We start from the raw sequence: 22077 nt of genomic DNA on the forward strand, positions 1-22077 counted from the left end.
TCACTAGGACGTGATACCTTTGGGACTGGGGTGATACAAGATGTTTTCCAAAGCCTCGGGACTCTCCCCTGTTCCAGGCTCAGGTTGAAGATGCGCTGTTATTTTAGTATTGAAATGCTAGAGCCTTTTGGTTTGAGCAAAATTAGTTCACAGGAACGCTCAAACGTCACAACAAAACTTTCCATTTTGAGGATGTATTTTATATAAGTTCTGAAAAAAATGACAAGGTCTACAAACTTTGTTCAGTGTATTGTCTGTGTTTTGAACCATTTCTAATTTGCCATTTTCAAAGTCAAAGCAAACTTTGTCATCTCAACCATATACAAGTATACAGATAGACTAATTTGCGAAGCTCAGTGTCCACAGTGTGACAACATGAAGTGCAAATAATAAATAAAAAATAGAATTAAAATTTTAATTTAAAATTAAAACACAAGACAAGACATTGTGCAAAGACAAGACAAGGACGTAGCAGCAATATTGATGTGTAGTAAGCAATATGAACATTGATGCAATATGTGGTATGTGCAATCTAGATATATAGATACAGTCAATATATATGTAATATCCTTATATATAATTTGATACTATCCGTATGTATGGTGTTCGCGTCAATACCCCGTATGTATGGTGTTTGCGTCAATACCCTGACTCAATACAAGTTTCAACCATGCAATGGGACTCTGCCTCTGTAGTTAGAACATAACGTGGCAAACGCGGACACAGTATTGCATGATTGGCTAAAAATGTTCGAATGCTTCAGTGATGCCGCTGGACGGCCGAGTATAGTAAGTCGGTGTTGGTTCGAGCAGATAACAGTAAGTTTGTTTGGTTTTTGGAACATTGGTTTGGTGGGGCGTACTTTCCAGGACTAACATCGTCGACTGACTTAAACCCTTCGACAGTTCCGGAACCATAAGTAATTTAGAACGTATTGCCATTTGCTTGGTATGTTGAAATCTATCTTTGGGCAGTTCGGTTTTGGCATCCGGCCTTCTGACATCTATTGGCAAACTGAGTAATGACGGCTGGGTATTAACAACAGTCATTGTTTACATTTTGGCCGATCTCAGATCTAAAATGACCATGCCAACATAATTGTTACTCGGACTCTGATTAGAGTCGTAAAATACTGTTTGTTTTGAAAATCAAATGAGGTGTTCCGAAGAGCTGAGTTCACATCTCGCAGCCCCGTTTAAACAAGAATCTCTTCATTGCATCAGCTGAAAAGGTATATTTTAAGCACAAATTAGTCCCATGATAACAAAATCATTTCAAGGACTTAAAAAAAATAATTCTTTGCAGAGAAAGTATGGATTTCACAAACATAGAATTTGTAGCCCGATTCAATCGGGCTCCCAGTCGCTTGTAATTAATAAATAATAGATATAGATAATACAGAAATGATCAGTGCATGATAATAGTTTTTAAGACGTGTAAACAATGACAGATCAGAATGTTTCACAGCAGAAGGATATCAAGATTGTCAAAATACTTAAAGGTCAGTATGAGATTTTCAGTTCTTTTCTACATACACACTTTGCAGGATTTTCATTTTTTTTTTTAACCCTTTTTGCTGAAAAGGGTTTTGCCATATACACCATATACCCAATGCAAGTTCTTATTTTGGAAAAATAATTCAAACAAAAGTGTTTGGGAATAAATACACTGCTCACAAAAATTAAAGGAACACTTTAAAGAAACACATTAGATACATCAGATCTCAATATGAAGTTGGATATCTATACAAATAATGACAGGGCAATGTCTTAGGAACAAAAGGATGCCAAGTCTTTTAATGGAAATAAAAGTTTTCTGCCTACAGAGGGCTCAATTGTGTAGACACCCTAAAATCAGAGTGAAATGAAGATGTGGCAGGCTAGTCCATTTTTTCAAAAACTTAATTTCTGCTACTCAAAATGCTTTTCAGTATCTTGTGTGGCCCCCACGAGCTTGTATGCATGCTTGACAACGTCGGGGCATGCTCCTAATGAGACGACGGATGGTGTCTTGTGGCATTTCCTCACAGATCTGTATGAGGGCATCCCTGAGCTGTTGTACAGTCTGAGGAGCAACCTGGCGCCTAATGGACCGAAACATAATGTCCCACAGATGTTCTATTGGGTTTAAGTCAGGGGATCGTGAAGGCCATTCAATTGTTTCAATTCCTTCATCCTCCAGGTACTGCCTGCATACTCTTGCCACATGAGGCCGGGCATGGTCGTGCATTAGGAGGAAACCAGGACCTACTGCACCAGCGTAGGGTCTGACAATGGGTCCAAGGATTTCATCCTGATACCTAATGGTAGTCAAGATGTCGTTGTCTAGCCTGTAGAGGTCTGTGAGTCGCTCCATGGATATGCCTCCAAGATCATCACTGACCCACCACCAAACCAGTCATGCTAAACGATGTTACAGGCAGCATAATATTCTCCACGGCTTCTCCTGATCCTTTCCTGTCTTTCACATATACCCAGGGTGAACCTGCTCTCATCTGTGAAAAGCACAGGACGCCAGTGGTGGACCTGCCAATTCTGGTATTCTATGGCAAATGCCAATTGAGCTCCCCGGTGCTGTGCAGTGAGCACAGGGCAGTAGACATTTGGGCCCTCAGGCAACCCTCATGAAGTCTGTTTCTGATTGTTTGGTCAGAGACATTCACACCAGTGGCCTGCTGGAGGTCATTTTGTAGGGCTCTGGCAGTGCTCATCCTGTTCCTCCTTGCCCAAAGGAGCAAATACTGGTCCTGCTGATGGGTTATGGACCTTCTATGGCCCTCTCCAGCTCTCCTAGAGTAACTGCTTGTCTCCTAGAATCTCCTCCATGCCCTTGAGACTGTGCAGGGAGACACAGCAAACCTTCTGGCAATGACATGTATTGATGTGCCATCCTGGAGAAGTTGGACTACCTGTGCAACCTCTGTAGGGTTCAGGTATCACCTCGTGCTACCAGTAGTGACACTGACTGTAGCCAAATGCAAAACTAGTGAAGAAACAGTCAGAAAAGATGAGGAGGGAAAAATGTCAGTGGCCTCCACCTGTTAAACCGTTCCTGTTTTGGGGGTTATCTCATTGTTGCCCCTCTAGTGCATCTGTTGTTAATTTCATTAACACCACAGCAGCTGAAACTGATTAACAACCCCTTCTGCTACTTAACTGACCAGATTAATATCCCATAAGTTTCATTGACTTTATGCTATACCCTGATTAAAAAGTGTTCCTTTAATTCTTTTGAGCAGTATATTTTTGTAGCATTGACATTTTTTAAAATTTTCAACAATTTATGATAATGGAAAAAAAAACATCAAATCAGTTAATGAGAAGACATTACGACATCTGCAATGTAATACTCCACACATCATCGGTCTGATTAACAGATATTAATAACATTTGTACTTTTCTTGAGTGTACATTTATATTTGGAAGAGAGAACATAGATGTGCTGCCCTCAAGTGTAAACAGCAAGCTTTTAGACTGTGACACTTGGAGTCCAAGAGTTGCAGATAGCATGCATACTTCACATTTGTATATTTTTAGTCATTTAGTTAGCTAAAAAAGAATTAGCATAAGATGAAAAACTTTTAATGTTTTACATTGCAAGCAAGTAATTAAAATAACTCCTGTTTAGACTAAATACTTTTTTTGCTTTCATATTGTATCCAGTTACATATTTCTCTTTAAGGCTCCATGAATATTTCATGTAAGTGAAACAATGCAGATAACAGAATATTTGGTCCAATCTGATAACTTTTGGATTGTGAATTTTCAATTGTTGTCTAGAAATATTATTCTTTAGATAAAAATTTCTTTGAGAGTCTTTATAATTGTATTTCATCTTACCTGTAAGTAGGTTGTTTGCTGGACAACATCCCTCATGATTTAGGAATTATGTGACAAGAGGACATCTTTTTGACTTAAGCCTGTCTTTTTCTGTAATATTGTGGAGTGTTACAATTGTTAGTGTGTTATTGCCTCAAACTTTGACTTAGATATTTTAATAATTATTTAAAATGTGTACATTATGTGCAATTAGAACAAAGAGGACAGCTTGGATAAGCTTGCTTTTAAGTTGTGGGAGCTAGTCAGAAATTTAGTGACACCAAACGATTTTTTTGTTTGTTTTAGGCATTTGGAACCACTATTGTGATGACACCAGAAAAAGACAAGGATATGGTACAAGACCTACTGGACTTTAAGGATAAGATGGATATTATCGCTGAGGTTTGCTTCCAGAAAAATGAAAAGTTTATCAATTCAATGAAAGAATCATTTGAGACATTTATCAACAGAAGACCTAACAAACCTGCTGAGCTCATTGGTAGTGCTTTATTTTTCAAATCTATAATTAATTAGACAAAAGAGAAATCTAACTTTGGTATCTTAGTATAATAATGTTTATAAATAATTTTCTGTTATTGCTTGGTAATCAATAATAAGTAATTTATAGGAAACTACTGATAGATTATGTAGTGTATCTAAAGCTTAAAAATTTTTAAATACTTGTAACTTGTGTCCATTGCTGCATTTTGCTTAAATTTCACTTTGAATATTTTTAAATATATCTTTATTTTCTTGATGTATGAGTGAGTGTACCTTCTGATGAACTGGCAGTTGATCCAGGGCTATGTCTTGTACCAAAAACTGCTAGAATAAATCTGTGATGCCATTAACTTTATTAAGCAGGCTCAATGTTGGATTGATAGATGTTTTATCTGTTAATTTAATTTGCTTATAATTTTTATATTGCTAGATGTTTTATCTGTAAATTTATTTTTAATTGTATATAAAATTTGTTGTATTGGTTTTAATGTTCTGATCCTGTCATTCCATAGTTCCAGGCACATGTTGCTACAGTGCCTATGCTCATTTCTTTTTCTTGAACCACTCATACTGTAGCTACTGCAGTTATATAACAGTTGCCTTTGGCTTCTTTAAGCTCACTGATGACATATTTAAACAGGCTTCTGAGTTCCATTCAGCAATAAGGTGCCTCATGTATACTGTTTCATTGGCATGCTGTTAATCCCAGCATTTCTGTTATTTTTTAAGCCTTTGGTTCTTATTTCTGGCCATGAAAGAGTTCTGTAAGACCATTATAATGATACTAGATAATGAAAAAGAAAGGAGGAAAAACGTACAGCTGTGAGGCAGCAGTGGTATTCTCTGGGTCATCCATAATTTGGTTTTAAACATTTTTAAACAGAATTAAAAACTACATTTCAGTTTTTTTAAATATAATATCAACCTATAAGTGTCTGAAATAAAAATTTGCTTCAGCAACACTATATTCTAGGACCAACTGACCCCATCCCTGTACTAGTAATCTACTCTTTTACTTATGCTCCACATCGAGTTGTTTAGAAAAGTGTGGTCATAGTAGGGAACAAACATAGAAATGAGCTTTATGATTAGCACATGACTCTGATTGGCTAGAAGAATCCCTCTTGTTCACCTATTCATAGAACTCTGCTTTTGCATTTGGTTCTCACAATAATGAAATGCATTATGATGCCAAGCATCACAGGGATAACGTAAGCGCATTACCATGATTTGTAAGCAGCTACACTACAAATCATGCTATATATGTGTATATCACATTATGCATTCATGAATCGCCCACTACATCTTTTTAGATCATACTTGACATGATTATATTATATTTTTGTGGATACCAGTTGATTATATATATTCTGTATACAGTAAAACCTTGGATTGTGAGTAACTTGGTCTGCGAGTGTTTTGCAAGATAAGCTAAAATTTTTAATAAATTTTCACTTGATAAACGACTGAAGTCTTGCAATACGAGTAGTACTTATACGCTTTGTCTGCTGAGCATCACGTGATCACAACTGAGCTGATGGTTCTCTCTCTCTCGCTGCAGAATTATGGTTAATCATCTTCCATATGGTAGAAACCGTATGTTTGTATGGTTATTTTTACATATTTTAAGCCCTTATAAACTCTCCCACACTGTTTACAAATATTCCCTGCACAGTTATACAGCATAATCCCTTTGTATTCTCTTAGATATTAGGTAAGATTCATTGAAATTATGTATGTAAACACACTGTTTATATACAGTAAAACCTAAATATTATTTTAAAGATATCGAGTGTCTCCGATATCACATATGTTACAGCCATTACGATAGACAGGCCACCAGCAATAAATATGTACAATGCAAGAAAAATTGTATACAGTAAATGTGTGTACAGTGACACTAAACATACATACATGTACTAAGTTCTGTAAGTAGAAAATTAATTATGGTTACTCACCAACAATGACACAATGACTTGTCCGATAACGATGAGTTTAATTTTACTGCACAACAAAGGAGAGCGTTACAGCCCTTCTAAAGGAGCCACTTCAGGCAACTATGTAGCACCGCCGTTATTCTTCTTCAACCCAAATCCCTAAAGCAGATTCCATCCAGACTACTGCCTTATTACATCCACTTACAACTCATTTTGCACCCTGGTTAAAAGGACAGTGCGGCCGTAGATCTTATATTCCTTTCCTACTTTTTAAATAAAAAGAATCGTAGCCTCATTGATGCTGTAATGGCGTCCTACAGCGGTGTAGCTTTTCCCTTCCTTCAACAAATCCAAAACGTTTACCTTTTCGGCAGTCGTTAACATCTTCCGTTGGCACTTGGGCACAGATCCTGAAGCAGGAGCAGATCGTTTTGGAGCCTTAATGAAGTGCTTGACTATGCACAAAGATAAACACAATAGTTAACTCTTTACACACCAAAACACGTTGATGCTGAATGAGCAAAACGAGACTTCCTGGTTAACACCGCATTCAGCACACAGGAACTTAACTGCGTGCTCTGATTGGTTAGCTTCTCAGCCATCCGCCAATAGCGTCCCTTGTATGAAATCAACTGGGCAAACCAACTGAGGAAGCATGTACAGGAAGTAAAAAGACCCATTACCCGCAGAACCCGCGAAACAGCAAAAAATCAGTGTTATATATTTAGTTATGCTTACATATAAAATCTGCGATAGAGTGAAGCCACGAAAGTCGAAGCGCGATATAGCGAGGGATTACTGTATACTGTTTACTATAGCATTGTGACCGTGTGAGTCCCTGTCTTGCACCCCAAAACACAAAGCTGAGTCTCAGTACTTTAGCAACACCAGCTTTATTCAGCTTGAAACAGGAACAGCATGGTTATTTATTGTAGTGGGATCTGCTACTCTCCTATACACAGACACCGCAGTCAGGCAGGGTCACAGCCAGGTTAATGGCCAAGTAATACTGTACCCTGCACATTTATAATGTTCCTTGTATCACCCATCAACAGCAGGTGCTTATAGCATGTCTGGGATCTTTTCGGATTTGCTTTTACAGCGAACTGCTACAGCACTGGGAGCCCGCAGTTGCTTCAGGACGTTCTTCCGCATGTCATCCCGTTAGGTGGAATTCCAAAAGAGTTTAGAAACCTTACAGTGCGTAAAGCATTTTTTTATTTTGTGTCAAAGTGTAGTGACTCTTCAGGCAAAAGCAACTGTCATTGAATAGGATCCTTGTTAAAGTTGCAAAAAAGAAGATTCCAGTGAGCCAACAGATAGCAGGAATTTTTTAGTTAGAGTGAAAGTCATTCTACACAATAACCCTCCTCTCTCTCATCTCCCTCACACCAGCCATAATTCTTTTCAAAGGTAAAGTGCAGGTTAATTTGTTTTATGTATTTTTACTTTATATTTTGTATTAATTATTTTTATATGAATAGTTTTGGGTTGTGGAACGAATCATCTGAGCTTCTATTATTTCTTATGGGGAAATTCACTTTGATATACGAGTGCTTTGGATTACAAGCACATTTCCAGAATGAATTATGCTCGCAATCCAAGATTCCACTGTATATTTATGAGGTAGAATCAATAAGTAAAGGCAACTTACCCTTTAATACTGGTATCTATAAGATGAACATAACAGTTATATCACTTCTCTTCTTGTATTGTTCCACTATCATCTTCATTCCTTGGGAGAAGAATCTTTTTAGCTGCTCCCCAATCCAGGTCTGCATAGCTTCCTTAATTTCATCATCAGAGGTGAACCTGCAACCTTGTAGAGCCTCTCTCTCTCTCTCTAAGTGGTCCAAATATGTGATAGTCGCATGGTGCTAGATCAGAGCTCCAAGAATAATTTTTTGTGGAAGGCACTCAAACTGCAGCTGTTGTATTGCCTCTGTTGTTGTAGCCACTGCATGAGGATGTGCGTTGTCATGTAGCAGCAAGCCTGTTTTTGACAGCATTTCTCATGTTTTGCTATTAATTGAAGGATTCAGTTTCTCTCTCAGCATAGCACAGTATGTTTTACTGGTCACTGATTGTCTGTATTGTCTGTATCCCTGGTAGTGTTCCAGAATTACCCTTCATATACCAAAGGAAGGTTATTGTGATTTTTGGCTGAGGGCTGGCTATCATTTGAATTGCATCTTTACTGGAGAAGGTTTCGCAACTGCATGCTTTGTCTCTTACTTTCTGGCTCACATTGAAGGACCCACGCTTTTCCAATGACAATCCACTCCAAAACCCTTGGATCTTCTTCATAACGTTTCAGTATCTGGGTTGAACCTCCCTCCACATACTCTTGCTTGTGCAGATAACTAAGTTGTTTGGGTGCCCCTCATGTGCATACTTTACAGTACTCCAAGTCATCATGTACTATGGATTGTGCAGATCCGTAGCTGATATCCAAATGTTTAGCAACAGCGGACAACAAACGCAGATGGTCTTCTCTGATTAAGGCATTTGCCATGTCGACAAGGGCTTGTGTACCTGATGCTGATGGTCAACTAGATCAAGCTTTGTCAGTTACGTTTATTCTTCCCACTTACACCGTTCTACCAATTCATAAACCTTTCATTGAGTCATGTTGTTTTCAGTGAGCCAATATACTTTGATGAATTTCAGCAGATTTCACAACCTCTGCCAAAAGAAACTGCAGTATAGTGTATTGTTCAACAGTAGTACAATCCCACACTGAAGAGTTCATGCTCATTTGACTTTGATTTCAACTAAGCTAACAGCATTGTGCTGCACTGTGCGTGTTTGAACCAACCATAAGCCATCACAAATATGTTGTATTGAATCAGCTTCATCTGTTGTGGTTATAGTGTGATTTTCAAATTGCCTTTACTTTTTATTTACTCTTGTATATGTCTTAACTCCTCTTCTGCAGACCTTTACCTTCAATTCAATTTTACATAAATTGGAATTCGTGCTTGCCATGGCCCAATATTTATGAATTAGCAGGTTTTTTTATCTCTGTTAATTTATTTTGTAGCAAAATATGTTGATTCAAAGTTGCGGGCTGGGAATAAGGAAGCTACTGATGAAGAACTTGAGAGAATACTTGACAAAATTATGATCATCTTCAGATTCATTCATGGTAAGAGCACTTTTGGATACATGTGCTTCATTAGCTGTTCTAATATAAAGATGATGTTAAAAAATTAAAATGAGCCTGATATAATAGTAATATTTATATTTTTTGCTTGAATGCATAATTGTTAATTTCATTCATATTTTTTAATAAAGGGCCTCTTCTATATTGAGCTGCACACATCTTTGTATGAACAGGATAGCGGGTGATGGTGGTTTTTAGGAGATTGAATGAATGCAGTCTTTCATTCATTCTACAGTACCATTGTTGTTAGGAACAAAGTAAAATCTTATTATAATTTATAATAATCTGTGACCTTTTTCAACAGGAAAAGATGTGTTTGAAGCATTTTACAAAAAAGATCTGGCTAAAAGATTACTGGTTGGGAAAAGTGCTTCAGTAGATGCTGAAAAATCCATGCTCTCTAAACTTAAACATGGTAAAATATTTAATATTTCATTTTTTTAACTATAAGTAATATTACTCTGGATTCTTATTCCCTCAAAGTACATATGTATATGAATGTTTGTATTATTTTGTTGGTATCTATGTTTTCTAAACTGACTTCCACAAGGCAAACTATTTAGCTAATCACTTTCATTCATTCATTTTCAGTACACGTTGTGTGGACTTCAGTTTCATAGGCTGGGAAATTATATACATATATGGAACTGACACAGAATGGCATAAAACTATGCCCACTTCTACAATAATAAATTATAGTGTGCAAGACATAGCAAACAATATCCTTTTTCTTCCTGTATCATAACAGCAGTACAAGAAATAAAAACAAATAGCTTAGAGAAGCCGATGGGATTAAGGAACCTTTGCTAACATTCCCATTTATGAAGCGGTATATGCATCCTTTACATTTTCTTTGTCTTTATATAGTTTTTAAGTTAAATATGTTTAATTTATGAATGTGTAATAAAATATAAACAGAATCTCAGTAAAGTAAAGACACCAAAGATTGGTGCTTATGACTTCCCAATGGAATATTGAGGGTCAGCTGTGATAATAGTTCAGGTCTAATTAAGGACAGACTTTAATCGTGCTTTTTAACATTTTTTTTAATTTCAAAAAATTATTCCTGAAGCTGTGCAGTAAATCATTGATGCATTGCAGTATGAACATTACAGCAATCTTAATGGATCTTAACCAAACTACTTTAACTGGTGATGAACTGGGAAAATGGCCGCCTTAAGAATCTTGCCAAACAGCAACATGAATGTTCAATTGATCCAACAAGTTAAAAAAAATAATAATAAAAACTTGAGTGCAGCATGTATGAATGTGTAGGCCTCCTAAGCAAATGTTGATGTTTGTAAATTCATCATCACACCACCATTGTGGAATTTACCATCCATCCATCCAACCATACATTTTTAAATCTACTTAATCCTATTCAGGGTCATAGGGTCTGAAGTGTTGCATAGTAGTGTCAGTTGCAGCACAGGAACTAATCCTGGATGCTTTGCTTATCCTTCACAAAACACAATCAACTTATGCGCTCTTCCTGACTCATACAGGACTAATTTAAAATCACTGGTTAACCCAACACGTATGCCTTTGGGCCAAGGGTTAAAAACTGTGCATTCTCAGGGATAATTCCAAGCAGTCATGAAAAGAAAGTGCAGATGCTACTGAGACAGTAACCAAGCTAGGATTCAAATCCATTCTCCACATTTTCTTAGCAGGAGTGCTAAGCACAGCGATGTTTTGACAGACATTTTGATGAAATAAGAAACATGTTACACTTTGATTCCAGTATTTCAAAATTAAATTGGATGACATTAAGGTTTCTGTTTTATTGTATTATTATGTGTTGTTTTACATTGTTTGTGTGTGTTCATTTTAGCATTTTTTAAAGGATTTATACGCTTATATATCCAGTATCCTGGGCTCGAGTCCCGTACCTTCTTATTTATGTGTTGAGTTTGCATGTTCTTTTCGTGAATGGGAGGGCCACATCTAAAAAGAGTAGGTTAATTCACATCCCATCTAGAGCTGTTTTTCTTCCTTGTTCTGCTGGAATTACTTTCCAGCTCCTGTCTACCTGAATTGGACTATATGGTCGTGAGAGTGTTATGTTTATATATAGCTATAAGCAACCAGCTCCAAATTCATCCACTGTATTTGAATTATTTTTTGTACATTGTTACTAATAAATTTCTTTATTAATAATTCTACTTCTGTCTTTGAAAAATTATGTATTTATTTTCTGAGTAGTATTATTATTATTATTTTAGAATGTGGTGCAGCCTTTACAAGCAAATTAGAAGGAATGTTTAAAGACATGGAGCTTTCAAAAGACATCATGATTCAGTTCAAGCAGGTAAATATGTGGCTTTTTTTAGGTGCATTCACGTAAAATGTGAAAATGTCTTTGTCTTATTTGTGTGCCTATTTGTTCACATGAAAAAGGAAATTTGTCAGGAAAGTTATAATTTTGTTGAATACAGTGTATTGTACAAATGTGTGAAATTTTAGAAACTCCTAACAGCACAAAAATGTCAGCTCTAAGTTATGATTGTGAGACACATGCTATTTTGCTGAGGAATCAATCAGTTGTGTTTTCCCTACCCAAGTGGCTACACTCACTGTGATGGCACTGGAACAAGTGCTTAGGATGCTGAGCATTCTAAGAAGTTGTTTCCACCATTTAGCTAAGGGTCTAGTTGATGATCTAGCTACTTGCATGTAATAGACCTTTCTGCATTTGTGTATGTATCGACCAACTACTTTGCCTTGCGTAGTCATATTGTGACCGACTAATTTGTGTACTCTGGGATAGATTAGACTTGCAGTTGAGGGTGCAGCATTGTAATAAAAACATACCTGTCACCCATCCATGTCGCTATCTCTAATCCCTCTTAGTCCATCTCAGGGCCATACAGGGGTGAAGCATATCCCAGTAGCACAAGATGCAGGGAAGAAACCTACTCTGAATGGGGTGACACTACATTACGAAACACTGCAATATAGTTTCACATCAAACCTTTTAAAGTTGTTATAATTTAACTGTTTTTCAGTATATGCAAAATCAAAGTGAACCTGGAAATATTGAACTTACAGTCAATATCCTAACAATGGGATACTGGCCCACCTATACTCCCATGGAGGTTCATCTACCTGCTGAGGTATGTAATGACTTGCACATTGACAGTCAATGTTGGTTACAAATATGCAGGGGTAATTACTACCATAAACCTCTAGACCAGGACTATGTACATTTATAAAAATGAAATGTTTAAATACCAAAAAAGTGTTCTCTGTGTCCAAGATTTTATACAAAACATTATGTTGCTTCTGAATGTATACATGAGCATGGTTTAATAGGAATGTTTTAAATCAGAATTTATTTCTGGAATTAATGATAAAATTTAAAAGCACAGAAACTGCAGCTCCATTGTAAACAATATGCAATTTTAAAGTATCCATATGGAAGTGACTCATCAGTTATTTTAAAATGAAATTTCTTTTATGCAAATAAGAATTTGTTTGTTGTTTTTCATACAGATGGTAAAACTTCAAGAAGTGTTCAAGCTCTTTTATCTTGGCAAGCACAGTGGTAGAAAACTGCAGTGGCAGCCTACACTTGGACATGCTGTGCTGAAAACAGAGTTTAAAGAAGTATGCTTTTTTAGTTCTGGTTTAAATAATTTTCTGTGATGGTTTAAATTTGGTTGTTGGTTGATCTACTTGAAATTATGTTTCTAATTTCTGAATTTATAAGAAGAAATTATAGTTTTAAATCTCCTAATATTCATTATTTTCAGGGCCATATGTATTTTGTAATTGTAAAATACTGAATAGAGCAAGGCTGATAGTGAGTGTGTATGCTAGCACATTCTGTTTATCAGTGGTAATGCAGTTAGGAGACCAGCATTCATGTCTCAGGTCCTCCCAGTGTTAAATTTGCATATTTTCCCCATGTCCATGGTCCAAAGACAGACCATATATGTGAACTGATGACATGTTCACCCTGCAGTGTTGCCCTGTCCAGGGATTGTTCCTGCCTTGCACCATGGGATAGGCTGTAGCACCCCACGATCCTACTCAAAATTAAGAAAATAGTATTGTATATTATTTGGTATTGTCTGGCATGTTCTTTGAGAAAGACATCTGTTTTCACCTACTGTACCTTTTAGCTCGTTATCAGAGATGATCCTAAGTTTTAATGTCATAAATAATTAACAAGTAATTAAAGTATGCACAAATTTCTTGGCTTGTCCGAAAAAGCATGTCATACCTTCATAACTCATTTCAGGGTCCTCGGAAACATCTTCATGTTTAAGGCAGAAATCAGACTTGAATAAGGCATCAGTTCCTTGCAGGCCCCTCATGCCTAACACACATGGATCTAGTTTGGAATCATGAATTTGCCCAAAACCTTATCCATAAGACATCAACACTGAACACTGTGCCACCATACTGTCCATATTTTAACTTATTTCAAAACTCCTCTAGATTGTTGAATATTTTGTTGTGTTCTGTGTATCACTAGTTCCTGGTAATTTCTTTATTATGATCACTGCTGGATAGCCCGAGTCTTAGATAAGTTTAATGCCATCTTCAGTGCATAAACATTAATGAAATGTATATGTTGAATGCAAATACATCTGAATTCCTCATCTGGAGTTTTTCTTTGAATTCTGAGTAATACTTGACTCAGGCCTACCCCAGTAAAACTGAATACTCTTTTTTTGGAATGTCCTTAACTCCCAAACTTGCAATATTACTGTGTTTTGTATTAGTATTTTTAGATACTGTCTGGTTTAGAATGTTTCAAGAATTTGATGCAGAATAACTAATTACACTGTGAAACAATCAATTTTTTTTATAAATCTTTCCTTATTCATCTTTTCATTGTGCATCTGTCTACTCTTTTCATGATGTAAATGTGGCGGTGCCTTTTTTTCCTGAAGCAGCACCTATCCTGTAGTGCATTATTAAACTTAATAAGTTTAAAATTAAACCTTGTTCTCTCTGTATAATCTAGTTTATTGTCTATCACTTATTATGAACACAAATACTCTGGCCTTTTAGTATTAAAGTGTCATTCTTTTTTGTTAAGTGCAAATGTGCTAATATAAAATAAAGACTGATTTCTATTGTATGTGGCAATCACAATCCACATACAACTAATACAGATTCTAAACAGTACAGTACTCAATTAAGTTTAATATTTCTTTTATAGTGCTGTTCTCAGGAAGATGCTTAGGGCACTTATATGAACTTAAAAATATTAAACAGGAAGAGAAAATTCTAAAACCTATATATAGTTAGATAGATATATTGTCAATGAGACCAGTGATTTACTGAACTTCATCCATAGCGTCAGTTGCACCTTGTACATATTGTTCCAGTATTTTTTAAATAGTTCATTAGCAGTGTGTAAAATGATCAGTGTTGCAGTAATTGTGGTTCTCTTTGCATGAAAAAAAAATGTGTTCCATTAAAATTTCACTTTTTCTTTGTGAATTGTGACGTTTACTTAAAAAGTGCAGCAAAAAAAGTATTTGGTGTCCAGGGATGCATTAACCCCCAAGTATGTGGCAGTTTAAGGGTTAAAGCCCCAAGATGCCGCCGAAACGCCCTGCACCATCTAAGGCTTCTGGCAATGAACATGCACTTGCATGAATTACAGTACATATAGCAGTAACATCTGTATTTTACATTCTAGCACTGTGGGAGACACAGCAGTACAGTATAAAGGTTTACCTTTACATTCTTTTGGGGGCATATTTAGGGTTTAAAATATAAAAGTAGCCATTTTTTTTTAAACACATCCAAAATTCACGGTTTTTCACAATTTTGGGGGTGTACTGTGTGTGTGCGCGTGCGTGTATATATATATATATATATATATATATATATATATATATATATATATATATATGGTTGAATAGTTTTACTGTCAAATAATGCAAAGAGTACACGACACGTACACACTCACTGCACCCCCTATCTGGGAATTGAACCTCGGTCGTTAGTGTCAGAGGTGAAGCCTCTTTACGTTGCGCCACAGTGCGTATTTTGTTTATTTGACAGCATGTAGATCGGGGTAATTACATTCATGGCATTCGTAGTCTGAATCACAATCTGATTGTATGGGTGGTTACCTACCAGGTAACGCTTGTGGTTGGTCTACAAGTCGGCAAACATCCGCCACGGTGCCCTCTTTCAGTTGCGAGAAGCAGATCATAGAATGGTTGAATAGTTTTACTGTCAAATAATGCAAAGAGTACAAGACACGTGTTTCGCCCTAATTCTGGGCTTATTAGGCATACACACTCACTGCACCCACTCTCAGGGAATCGAACTTCGGACGTCAGTGTCAGAGGCGAAGCCTCTTTACGTTGCTCCATGGCGTGTAGTTTGTTTATTTGACAGCATGTAGATTGGGGTAATTACATTCATGGCATTCATAGTCTGAATCACAATCTGATTGTATGGGTGGTTACCTACCAAATAATGCTTGTGGTTGGTACGAATGCCATGAATGTAATTACCCCGATCTACATGCTGTCAAATCAGACATGCTGTACAATCAGATTGTGATTCAGACTACGTCAGATTCAGACTTCAGATATATATATATATATATATATATATATATATATATATATATATATATATATATATATATATATATATATATATATATATATGCACACACACACACAAGTAAATGAACCAGCCAACATGGCGCTATGTCAGAGGCTTTACCTCTGGCACTGATGTCTCAGGTTCAATCCACGTAAGGGGAAATAAAATTGTGTACACCTGCTGTGCCCCAATTAGGGCAGAACATGTGTTGTTTACTCTTTGAATTATTTGGCAGGTACTGTATCACATATCTATGATCTGCTTCTCACAACTGAAAGGATGTGGCTGATGTTTGCCGACTGGCCAACCAACCATCCAAATAGTCACATTACAATTAAGACCTATGAATGTAATACTCTAGTCTTCACCCTGACAAGTAAATGAGCCAGCCACTGTGGCATGAGGTCAGAGGCTTTCCCTCAGACGCTGATGTCCTCATACTGTATATAAAGTTTTAGAATACCTGTTTTTTCGGTTTATATGGAGATGCATGCACCTTAATTCCTTGATGTTTCATTAAATCAAGGCATAGAACAAGTAAACAATACTTAGTCATCTGAAAATGCCATTAGTTGTCACCTTCTCTTGGCCATCCCTCTGAAAGCTACTCTTCCAATCAAAAGGTTCCTTGCTAGCCCAGTGAATGACACCTGGTACATGTCTTCTAGGGATATAGGTTGTTAAGACCTACTGAAAAAAAAAAAAAAAAGAACATCTATTATACCCTGATGTCTTGCATCATAAAATGCTGTCACCTTTTCATTGATGAATGCCAGATGAACGGTGCTGTTCAGCCATATTTTTAACCTTGAGTTGAGTCAGCACTAGCTCAGATTAAGGCACATAACCTCCATTGCATTGGGCCTTTTCAGATAAGTAAGGCATTGATGAGATAAAGATTAATGTTGCTATGTACTTCGGTGAAACTGGGTACTGGGCTAGGCAAGAAGAGTCTAGGGACATAATACTTGTGTTGTAAACCTTTCTGAGAGTTGCAAATTTTGTAAAGGTTCATTCGAGCTAGAAAGAAGTTTTTTTTTTAAACAAATGGGTGAACCTGCCTTTCTTTTACCATTTAAATTCCCACCAGATTCTCCAAAATAGAACACTTTGCATCACCCTGCTTCCCTGAAGTACAAGACCATAGGCACATGTCAGGTTTTTTTTTTGTTTGTTTTTTTTAATCAAGACAGTGTGTTGCGGTATTTCCTACCTATTCCTTCAAGGTTTATTTTTTTTCTGGGTTGTAGCCATGTTGTGTCAGAATAAATAAAGGCTTTTCAATGTTTCAGAATTTAACTTCTAATGATCAGGTGGGAACAGGTAAAATAATGGCATGAAAGATGAGATGGCCACAGTGATGTCATCTAAGGTCAAATGGCTGTGTTGATGTCACCTGAGAACCATCTGTAAATGATAAAGGAAAAAAAAAGCTGAAAGGTGCAATAAATTATTTATGAAACATTTCACCTCCAAAGTTTCACAGGATCTGCTTAAGCAGAAATTAGATTTTATCAACTACCGTATTCGTTGTATTTGTGCAACAGCGTGTGGAGCTTTTTGTTGTTGTCATGTTTTGTTACCTCTGTTCAACTGTAGCCATGCATATTTATAGTTTAGAATCATCGATAATTTAATAAACAAAGGCATTAAATTACTTTTTACTTCAGGTACCCACATCTCCAAAGGCATTAGATTAATTGGTGTGTCAGAGTTGACCCAGTGAGTATGTGTGAATAGGCCGTGCAATGCCCTGGCACCCTGTCTGGGGCTGTTTCCTGCCTTTCATATAGTATTGTCATTATAGCTACCAGATCGACCTGGTGACCTGAATTGGAGTAAGCAGGTTATAAATTATTACATTAAATATCTCTTTATTAGAGATCAAATCAATGTTCCATATATTTTATGTTTAGACTATTTTATTTTTGCTCTTTGAGTTTTTGAATGAATCAGACAGGGGCCACACACAAAGGTAAAAATCCAGTGATGAATGAACGGCTTCTTGGAGTGCCATTACAGGTATAAGTAAACTAGTATCTGCTAAGTACTGTAGTAGCAAAGGGTGTTCTAAAAGGAGAAATTCCAAGGTAACAAGAAAGAAAGAACAAAAGCAACTTATGAAACAAGTTAGACTTGGCTACCTGTTCCCACAGTCAGGTTAATGTCAATTTATTTATATAGCACATTTAAAACAACATAGTAATGCTGCAGCCAAAGTGCTTTACAATAATAGAATGAAAGAAAAAACAAAAACAATAAAACATAAATAGTAATAAAATATATGAACATAAAATAAGATAGATAATAAATAGAAATAATGTTATATGATCACAAAGAGAAAACCATCAGTATTACTGAAGGTCATTGAATGCAAGAGAAAAGAAGTGAGTTTTTAATCCTGTATGCTCGCTCCGTTAAAAAACAGGAGAATGGCAGGGGCACTTGGGGCCACTGACTACACATGATTGAAGTGATTATGTTTCAGGGAGCATTAGACTTAAAAGCTACACTGAACAGATTTTCTTTTTAAGTATGCAACACATATCTTTAAAGCAAAGCATCCCACTGACAGCAGCAACAACAACAACTTTTAAGTATATAGCACATTTTCATACAAATAATGTAGCTCAAAGTGCTTTACATGATGAAGAAAGAAATAAATGACAAAGTAAGAATTAAAATAAGAGAACACTAATTAACATAGAATAAAAGTATAGGTCTGATGGCCAGGGAGGACAGAAAAAAACAAAAAAAAAACTCCAGACGGCTAGAGAAAAAATATCTGCAGGGGTTCCAGGCCGTTAGACCACCCAGCCCCCTCTAGGCATTCTACCTAACATTTCATTGCAGTAAATTGGGATTTGTACCACAAAGTACGCAGTCAGGTCCTGTGAAACCCAGTAATGTTATAGTCTACTGCTGAGCAAGAGTAGGTCCAGTAAGACTCACACAGAGGTAGAGGGCAGTAGGCAGTCAACATCAGTAGGATACAGGAGGCCCAAATGTAAATTGGTTTGGCCCACCAAGTTTAGTTTAGGGTTTACACACACATTGGTTACAAGAACCACCAGGGAGCTCTCTGACCCTGAAAGTGACTCCAGTGGTAGTCTAGAAGTGAATTGGAAAACAGAGGCTGTTTTTCTTAGGTATAGTGGAAGATTTCAAGGTTAACTGCTTCATTTTAAAAATGTTTTTTGTACCTGTTTTCCACAATGTTCTGTTGAATGATCTATGTTTTTGGAAATGCACGGTAGCAAAATAAAGCTAAACTGCAACGCATCATTAAAGCAGTGAGCTGAGTCATTGGAAATGAATAAGCTTCTGCAAGCTTTCTTGATCTTATCCTTAATCCATCGTAACCTCTGTAATGCAAAATCTTATTTTAGCAGTATGACAACCATTGTAAATTGAAAACAATACATCTGAATATCTAAACACATTTGAAGCAGAAGACTCTTTCTTTTGTTTTTTTCTCTTTTGCTGTTCAGTTACATAATATCTGTAAGTTACATAATTTTTTTTCTATCCATTAGGGCAAAAAGGAGCTTCAGGTATCCTTATTTCAGACCCTTGTCCTCTTGATGTTTAATGAAGGAGAGGAATTCAGCGTGGAAGAAATAAAGACAGCCACTGGAATAGGTGAGATTTTATTTGTATGGTATCTTTCCCATGATTAAGGCACTTTTTAGAGTCTCAGAAAGAGCAACAGGTTATATGTAACATCAGATACAAATATTTTCTGCATAGAACACTAAAACAGAAGAATACAGGATATTTAAAAAATTTACGCAGAATAAAAGACAATAAACTACAGAAAAATACTAAATTCAATACTAAAAGAAAAGCCTGAACAAATAACATCATTTGTGATGTAACACACAAATTATCCTGAGCATCTGGACAGAGAGGTAATCTGAAAGAAGAATAAGAATGTTAGGTTAAGTTAAACACCTTTCTGAACAGATGAGTTTCAACTTGTTTTTTAAAAGAATGAATCTAATTAAGTTTGGGTGGTCATTCCAAATTCTAAGCACTATAGAGCTGAAGACCCTGTCATCCACAGAGTGCAGTAGGGCTGCAACTAATGATTATTTTGGTAGTCGACTGATCATTCAATTTATTTTTCAATTAGTCACGATTATTTCATGCCTGACTATTCTGATGCCTCCTGACCTGTGGTTGCACATCCTGTTCTGAGCTCCAGTGCATGTCTTACCTCATTTGCTCATGTCTGTCAACCTGTGAATGTCACTCTGATGTCTCTGCATTAACATGATTAAAATTAATAATCAAATTAAAATAACAACCAGTGAAACATATGAATTTGAAAATAATCAGATGTTTTTATATCAGTGTGACCATCACAATAAAAAAGAAATACATTAAACAATACAAACTAAAGTGCACGTAGTCTTTAAACAAAAAAAGTGCATTTAACTTAACCAAAAAATACATCATTAAAGCTGAAACGTTTTTCGTATTTTAGTAATAAATGACAAGATGTAGACATAAGCCTTATAATGTTTAAAGCCTGAAGTGCAAAGATACAAATAAACACTTTCACAAAAGGTTCAAGGACAATAAAATAGCTTCCATGGTGCAGCAGTAGTAATTGCTGATTTATAATCAAGAGTCCCCTGGTTTGATCCTGACTACCTCGTATATTTACCGTTTTGAGTAGTGAGTTGCTCTTATTGTTAATATTATACAATAAACGCATACATTTGATTTGCATCAGTAACAGCTACTGTAAATTTATAGTACCTGTAAAAGTTACTTTTTTTTCACTTTTATTCTCTTAGTCACGATCACAATACATACTACTGCCCCCCCAGGGATCTGACGCTGTTACTTTTGATCTGAAACTGGGAATAAATGTACATGTGAGTGGTGTTTTGAGACAATCGAATTGGAAATTCTCGGATCTGGATTGATAAAAGCTGACACACAAACGCTGGCAAACCTGCCTTATTCATATCTCATTGTCACTTGATTTTTTTTATTCAATTTAATTGAGTGTTCCTGCTTACGCTGAATTAGTATGTGCCTTATGGCCTGTGATGTCAAAGCCGCACTGACAAAAAAACAGAGACATAGGTGTATATATGATATTTGGAATTATTAATTTTATGACCGTATGTTACATTTTGGGAAACATTGCGGCACAGATGCCACATTATTCATATTCATTCGTGTACCTTCTTGCAGTTGTAATCAGTGACCGGGGTTTCCACCCCCAAAACCCAGATCTTGCCTAGTCTGCACAGGACTCCAGGACATGCAGAGGTAAGAATGAGCCATGAACGCTCTTCTTCTCTTAGTGGACCCCGTACATGCCTTGCACAGTACTTGTGCTTTGATCGTCGCCAGGTTAAGCTTGTATAGCACAAGCAACCGGCCACTTGCATGCTCCTGCTAGCACTGAATAAGCTCACACCTTCTGGTGTCAGCGCGCAGCACCGGGGAAAAAAAAAAGAAAGACACAAATTTTGAAGAAATCATTGTATGACCTAAATAGTACCAATCAGAAAACATCATCGCACTAATGCAATATTATTTGAAAATGAACAGATCGGGTGTAAATTTGTTACTTGTAAAAGTTAGCTTTTTTCACTGTTATTTTCTCAGTCTCGTTCACGCTCTCCCTCCCCTCCTGATCTGACCCTAACTAACTAACTAACAACACCAGCATAAATTCTCAAGAGACAGCGGCATCACAGCTCCAGGATGCTTGCATTTCAGATGCTCATGCATCGCGGTGGTGCTGCCATGAAGAGAAAGCTCTGCTTTGCATAATCTGCATTCAACTTTTTTTTTCTTTTTCGGTGAAGTGCTCCCTCACTTTAGAAACTTTCTGTCTCAATTTTTTTTCATCTCCTTCCCCGTCCTCTATCCGACTCGCCATTGCAACCACGTTTATTTTCCTCTACATTCTTCTTCTCCTCAGATGTTCTTCTTCGTTGGTAGGACTGTGTGCAGTCTTGTCAAACAATAACAAACGGTACTGCCCCCAGACGTTCATGTAGTGCATTGCAGTTACAAAAACCAATGTGGTTCTTTGCGA

At 36.6% G+C, this 22077-nt stretch overlaps 1 protein-coding gene across 1 annotated transcript in view; it reads left to right on the forward strand.

The window, feature by feature from the left end:
- cul4a (cullin 4A) overlaps positions 1–22077 on the forward strand; it is a 107397-nt gene that overhangs the window by 67314 nt on the left and 18006 nt on the right. The window contains exons 11-17 of the mRNA XM_039744642.1: positions 4125–4317; positions 9300–9404; positions 9727–9837; positions 11648–11733; positions 12431–12538; positions 12918–13031; positions 19547–19652. Of these exons, the coding sequence (XP_039600576.1) occupies positions 4125–4317; positions 9300–9404; positions 9727–9837; positions 11648–11733; positions 12431–12538; positions 12918–13031; positions 19547–19652 (823 nt within the window). The remainder of the gene's footprint in view (positions 1–4124; positions 4318–9299; positions 9405–9726; positions 9838–11647; positions 11734–12430; positions 12539–12917; positions 13032–19546; positions 19653–22077) is intronic.

This window comes from Polypterus senegalus, chromosome 2, assembly GCF_016835505.1.
Source record: "Polypterus senegalus isolate Bchr_013 chromosome 2, ASM1683550v1, whole genome shotgun sequence".
Taxonomy (NCBI): Eukaryota; Metazoa; Chordata; class Cladistia; order Polypteriformes; family Polypteridae; genus Polypterus; species Polypterus senegalus.